We start from the raw sequence: 7230 nt of genomic DNA on the forward strand, positions 1-7230 counted from the left end.
CCGTTGCCGTGGCAGGAAAGGGCCCGTCTGCCGCCTCCGCTTCCGCCGCGGCGGCGGCGATGGAGGCCGCCCCGGTGCCCGACGGGCAGTACACGGCCGTGGTCTACGGGCTGATCGGCGGCGGGCGGTGCGGGGAGGCGGTGTCGCTGCTGAGCCGCGAGCTGCAGAAGAGCTGCCGCTCGCGGGGCGGCCTCTCCCTGCTGGGCTACTGCCACTACCAGCTGCAGGACTTCGCGGCGGCCGCCGAGTGCTACGAGCAGCTGGTGGCCCTGCACCCCGAGCTGGACGCGTACCGGCTCTACCAGGCGCAGGCCCTCTACAAGGCCGGGCTCTACGCCGAGGCCCTGCGGGCCGCCAGCCCGCTGCTGGACCTCCCCGCCTACCAGGGCCGGGCCCTGCGCCTGCAGGCGGCCGTCCGCTATGCCCAGGGCGATCTCCCGGCGGCCAAGAGCCTGGTGGAGGAGGCCCTCGCTGCCGCCGCCGCCACCGCCGACGGCGGCCCCGCGGCAGCCGAGGACCCCTCGGAGCGGGCTGACGCCGAGATCAACCTGGGCTGCCTGCTGTACCGTCAGGGGCGGCACGAAGAGGCCAGCGGCAAGTTCGCCGGCGCCATGCAAGTGTTGGGTTACCGCCCTGAGCTGTCCTACAACATGGCGCTGTGCTGCTACGCGGCCAAGCAGTACGCCCCTGCCCTCAAACACATCTCCGATATCATAGAGCGCGGCATCCACCAGCACCCGGAGCTCAGCGTGGGCATGACCACTGAGGGTATCGACGTCCGCAGCGTAGGCAACACTCTGCTCCTGCACCGCACGGCCCTGGTAGAGGCCTTCAACCTCAAGGCGGCCATCGAGTACCAATTGCACAACCTGAAAGCGGCCCAGGAGGCGCTCACGGACATGCCGCCGAGGGCCGAAGAGGAGTTGGATCCAGTCACGCTGCACAACCAAGCACTAATGAACATGGACAGCCAGCCCACCGAAGGGTTTGAGAAACTGCAGTTCCTGCTCCTGCAGAACCCCTGCCCACCAGAAACTTTTGGAAACTTGCTGCTTCTCTATTGCAAGCATCAGTACTACGACCTGGCGGCTGATGTGCTGGCAGAGAATGCCCATCTGACCTACAAACTGCTCACGCCTTACTTGTACAACTTCTTGGATGCCATTATTACTTGTCAAACTGCCCCTGAGGAGGCCTTCCACAAGCTAGATGATTCGGCCGGGACACTGACTGAGCAGCTGAGAAAACTCACGAAGCAGGTGCAGGAAGCTAGGCAAAATTGGGATGATGAAGCTGTAAAAAAGGCGGTTAATGAGTACGATGAGACTCTGGATAAATATATACCTGTCTTGATGGCTCAGGCAAAGATCTACTGGGACATGAAGAACTACACAATGGTAGAAAAGATCTTCCGCAAATCGGTGGAGTTCTGTAATGAACACGAGGTGTGGAAGCTCAACGTGGCTCATGTGCTCTTCATGCAGGAGAACAAGTATAAAGAGGCTATTAGCTTCTATGAGCCAATCGTTAAAAAGCACTATGACAACATTCTCCATGTTAGTGCCATTGTGTTAGCTAACCTCTGCGTTTCCTACATCCTGACAAGCCAGAACGAAGATGCAGAGGAACTGATGAGGAAGATCGAGAAGGGAGAAGAGCAGCTGTCCTATGATAATCCTGATAAAAATATCTACCATCTTTGCATTGTCAATCTTGTCATTGGTACCCTCTACTGTGTGAAGGGAAACTATGACTTCGGTATTTCAAGGGTCATTAAAAGCCTGGAGCCATATAACAAAAAACTGAGCACTGATACGTGGTATTACGCCAAACGGTGTTTCCTGTCCTTGCTGGAGAACATGTCCAAGCACATGATCATGCTACGTGACAGCGTTATTCAAGAGTGTGTTCAGTTTCTGAAGCAGTGTGAGCTGTATGGAAGAAACATCCCCGCTGTCATTGAGCAACCCCTTGAAGAGAAGAGGATGCACAGTGGGAAAAATACAGTTACCTACGAAGCCAGGCTTTTGAGGGCACTGATGTATAAGATTGTTGGGTGGACTGCGTAAATGGTGTTCCCATACAATAGAAGTGAGAACTTTGTGTCTGTTCTTACGCTCGTGAGCTGATGCTCATCCTGGTAGTCCAAAGCGATATGGGTTTTTCTTGATTGCTTACCTTTAAAGATTTTGTCCTCTATTTTAACAACATTCAGTGGAAAACAGAATATTTGCATGAAATTAATCTGCACCAAATAACTAGGGGCTTTCTCAGTAATCTGTCGTGTTAAATACACCTTAAGATGTGTTGACCAAGAACTACATTACAGAAATATTGTAGAGTTTTCACCTATAAAATATTTTATCCTTCTGAAATTTTGACCAAGTTTCTTTTCATTGGTTGAGAGTTGAAAATAATTTGTTATCCATCTCTTGTAGCACAGAAATTGAAGAAACAAGAGCTGTTTTAATTCTCTAATTTGTACCTGTGTGTTCAATGTTTCTTTCTTCTGCTTTTTCCAAGGTATTTTTAATATGTTACAGACCATGTTGGTCATATAGTCAAACACAAAAAATGGCTTTATAATAAAAAAATCAGTCCTACGTTGCCTTTTGCTAACTCAGTAATAATGCGCGAGTATTCTGGCAAATCGTATACCTAGTACAGGGACCAGGAATATATTCCAGGAAGGGTATATTAGGATGGCACCGCGGTTTAGGTCTACCCTTGCAATAAAGTTTGTAATGACTGAACATAACTGGCTTGAAGACACTGCCCAGTGCTGCCCCTTGGCTTCTGCGACCCCCAGCGTCCCCGCGCCTGCACCATCCGAGCTGTTGCCCTGTAGACCTGTTTGGTAGCAAGGGCTTACTTAATAACGCAGTCCTCCTTTTGCAGCCTGGCCTGCCCCTTTAATCCAAATACCATTCTTAGAATATACCACTCTCTGGTAAGAGATCTTGTGAATGTAAAATTATATTATTTTCCATATTTCTCAGAAAGCATGTAACTTCCATTTCAAGGGAGGCTTACAACTTTGACCCTTAGATGGAAGAAATCCACTTCTCAATTTCCTCCCTGTGTTACTGTTCCTGCATCTCTTAACAATGCTGTGAAACCCAGTTTATTTGCTTAACTCCTTTACTTGGCATCTCCACTGCACTGGCATCAGACATTGTATTTTCTCCATAGTTTTCCCGTACCTTTTCAATCACATCATGTGTTCCACGTGCAGACCTGCAGCTTCAAATCATTTGCTTACCTTTGATGCTGGCTCCCTGAAGAGCTGTCACAGAGGAATTTTGGGATCAGGCTGCATGTCCCTCAAAATCCAGTTTCCGTGCTGTGGTTTACCTGGAAAGAAAGAGGACAGCATTTCCTAAACTTCCTCTATTATAAAGCAATGGGATGCCCAATACTTAATCCTTCCAGAGAGTGAGCGTATATAGGGACTGAACAGGCCTGCAACCATTTCAACATACAGAAAGACAACTCATCTGCTGGGAGAGAAACCTGTTAGGACTGAGCATATTGTCTAACTAAAGGAAACAGCTGTGGGTTAGGTAATGTCACAGTTTACTCCAAACTTCCTGTAACAGTAAAGTAAAATCAAATTTAACAGTGTCAAGAATGGGAAAATGTTCTAAAGGGGCTAGAGAGCAGGCAGGAGATGCAGCAAGGTGTCCCAGAGAGGCCTCTGTAGCTCATTACTAGTCCATAAAGCCCCCGAATATGGTGATATTAAGTATTTCCCACAACTGCTTACCCATGAGGTACCTGTGATTTCAAATTTTGTTCTCCTCCATGAAGCACAGCAGCAGGCTGTAAAGTATCTTTCTAATTTACGGTGGAATTGTATTATATATTATGCAGCATAAACAGCATGACCTTTAAAAAAAAAGTTTTTAAAAGTCACACCACATAATGGCATCTGAGGTGCAGTAATGGGCAATGACTACAGGAACATCAGCCCTTAATATTCATTGTGCATGTTCTGTAAAAGTCAGTGGACATTTAAAAAAAAAAAATTTCACTTTGCAGATTGGTGCCTGTGCAAATGTTGAATGCCCTCTAATGGAGAGCAATTTAGAGACTTTTCCATGGCTGACTGTCTGGTGACGTTCACACGCTCTAGCGGTTTCCGTACAACTGGTGCGTGACATTCATTAGGACACTGCAGCCAGGATTAGCTGCACTATGTGCTTCATCTCTTCCTCGCCTACCGTGGCCACACAGGGGTCCACCACAAACAAGCAGAGGTGACAGGGTCGGCCGGCTCCGGCACAGACTCCCCAATCCTGCCAGCTTCCAGGGAAGGGGCAGGGTGGGAAGGGAGAACAGCCATGCTTCCCATAGAAAAAAAGTCCCCATAAAATGACACGGAGTTGTGCAAGATGTGGCTGTTTTAGAAGATACGGCTAGAGGGCAGTCAGCATGTCTGGAGTTTGCTTCATCCTCTTGCAACACATCAGATGCACAAAAAACCCCCACCGGAAAACCCCAGGGAAAACGTCAACAGCAGCGGTTTTCCCCATTCTTCCCTTTTCCTTCTGTTTTCACCTGCTTTTCCTCCCAGAGTAGACTGGGCACCCAGACAACCAAGGTGACAAACCCAAGGTTTCTGAGCAGGGTGGGTGACGCTGAACACCATCACCCCAATGTGGAGGGCCCTCTGCTGCTAAAGGAGAGGGGGAAGCGGCAGAGCTGAGACACAACAGGAGGAGACCTGGGACAGGCGCTTCCTCCTCTGCTGTGTCAACGGATGCTTCTGCGTGGGGTCTCTTCCCCATCCCAGCAGTATTTTCCACCCTGTCCACCACAGCCTGTTCTGCAGCAGCAGCCACCCAACCTTCCCGTGGCCACGGCACGTCGGGGCAGATGACCCGGCCCCTGTTTTGTCCTGGAGAGCTGCCTGCCCCTCCTGTGCCCAGAGGGACCGGGTCCTGGAGTCATGTGACTGTTGTCTTTTGCAGTGTAAAGTGTGTCGCTTCCTCCAGTGGCAAGCATGCATTTATAGCATCTCCAACTGCAAAGCACTTTGGTCATGAAAAATATATAAACGTTACAACCAGTTTTATTACCATCTTTATACCGCATTTAATGTTATCACTATGTGACTTACACACAAAATACATTTTTAAAGGAAAGCACGTACATTTTTATTTAGAGAAAAGGGAGGACACCAAATAACGGTTTATGCTCCTTAGAAATATAGTAAAATCCACCTAAATTAACACCCTAAGCCAGCACAGTTCTTCTTTTGTCCACAACCAAAAATCACTGTTTTCATTTAAAAGAATGCAACAGAAAACACTACCCAGAAATGGCTGACCATATTCCCAGGGAGCTGCAGAGGGCGAAACAGCTGCAGATAAGCACAGATTCCTAAGCAAGAGCCTCTGCTTTTTTTGGTGGGAGCAAGGAGAAAGAAGCCCTCAGCCCCCTGTCACGGCATCGGTATCCAAACGATGAGCACCACAAGATGCCTTGCCTCCCAAGCGCATCCCCGCCGCACCGAGGCCAATCTCCAGGATTTTATTTGAGCTAATATCCTCTTTTGTACTTTGTCCTTGCAGTGCATCTTGTGACATGTTCTTGTCCTCAAACCTTAAAAGGGCTTGCCACCTGTGTCGCAGGTGACATGCTGTGTTGTACTGCAGTGGGCAGATCTTCTTTTTTTTCCAATTACCCTTGCAGTAATTACAGCGACACATTGCACAAGCAAAGGCCTTGAACTACCACTCTGCCAGCAGCCCGCCCGTGCTGGAGGGTGGAGCGGGGGAGGCATGAAGGGCCTGAGATGTGATTTACTTCATGCCCCACCTTGCATCTCCTTGGTGCTCAAATCTCTGTAGTTAATCAAATGTCTGCTGACACCAACAGCAGAGCAGAGGTACTGGATACCAGGGACACTTGTGATCAGCTCCGCAGTCAGAGCTGATCAAAAAATTTCAGTAATCAAGGGGTGGCTGACTTTACAGTAAGACAGATATAAAAGATGAGACAGAAGAGTATTCTTCTTGTACAGTTCTGGGAGGAACACGATTAGAGTCTTCCTTGCGGAAGTTGGGGGTGTTTCTACTGGGTAAGCAAGCCCCATTAGAAGATGGACAAGGAGAGGAATGTTATTTCTCTAAAAATGATGAAGTTACAAACAAGAATAAAAGCTGATATGGCAGCCCGTTCCACAATATCTTACTTATAACAACTTACATTTTAGATGCCCGAGTTCAAAACTTCCACACATCCACACTGGCTTTAGCCTCCAGCAAAGGCAGCAGAGTCTGCCCCCTGACTGATGGTTTGCAGATTCGGGGCACCAGTGTGATAACGTGGCTGTGTGGGCTGAAAGATAAGCACCGAAAGATCCATCTTCTCCTCTCCCCCAGGCTTCTCATCCTTTATCTCCCTTTGGCCTTTCAGCAAATAAAACCTTTTCTAAATTTTGGGCCTTTGCTAAACCCTGCTGTCTTCTTAAGGAGTGGGTTCGCCTGGGGCAATGCACATCTTCTTCACATCATGATGTGTGGTTCACACAGGAAAAAAACACGTGAATACCATCTGGTTTACCAAGAACTATCCCACAAAACAGATTTCCTGCAAAAACACCTTTTAGCGCGAAGAGCTGAGGGGGGATGGCAAAGCACCACCTCCTTTCACAAGCACAGCAAGGGGCATCTCTAGGCTTTCCTTGCCCATCCACCACATTTAAATGGCAGCCTCCAGCAGAGGAGGCTGCAGCGAGGTGCAGCCCGTGCCTGCTGAAGCTCTAGTGCACTGAGCCAGGGCACGCAGCGCTGGTGCTCGTGTGGTGCGCACCTTTGTCAGTGCCTGCACGAGGTGCCGTGTCAGCTGTCACGAACAGCAGGCTGGCCTTTCTGAGAAGGCACGCATGACTTTGTCACTCTGCGCTGGTGTGGGGACATGGACAACGGAAGCCAGTAGTGGCAGAAATGAACCTGGCTGGTGTCCTAGGGGATGGCAGGGAGGATTTACAGAAGTGTGGAAATGAAAAGTGAGTTAGTGTTAAAATCCTCCCAGTTTCAATCAATTTGCTGCGAATCAGTAATATGAGGACATCCAAGTGAGCACACAGTCTGGGAGGCACAGCAGAGAAATACTGAGATGTAACTGATACAACAAACAGCTGTTTTGCAGTCCTCTGCACCCCATTCGGACAATGCAACCTACCCGTGACTCCCAAAGAAACTGTTCCTACATACAGTAAAA

At 49.0% G+C, this 7230-nt stretch overlaps 1 protein-coding gene across 1 annotated transcript; it reads left to right on the top strand.

Moving 5' to 3' along the window:
* The first annotated feature begins 59 nt into the window (after window positions 1-59).
* Window positions 60-2591, top strand: TTC30B (tetratricopeptide repeat domain 30B). Its single transcript, XM_010565999.1, has one exon. It carries the CDS (start codon window positions 60-62, stop codon window positions 2067-2069), a length of 2010 nt encoding a protein of 669 aa, XP_010564301.1. The 3' UTR covers window positions 2070-2591.
* Window positions 2592-7230: the final 4639 nt, after the last annotated feature.

The sequence above is a fragment of the Haliaeetus leucocephalus genome, unplaced genomic scaffold, assembly GCF_000737465.1.
Source record: "Haliaeetus leucocephalus isolate CR32 unplaced genomic scaffold, Haliaeetus_leucocephalus-4.0 Scaffold1, whole genome shotgun sequence".
NCBI lineage: Eukaryota > Metazoa > Chordata > Aves > Accipitriformes > Accipitridae > Haliaeetus > Haliaeetus leucocephalus.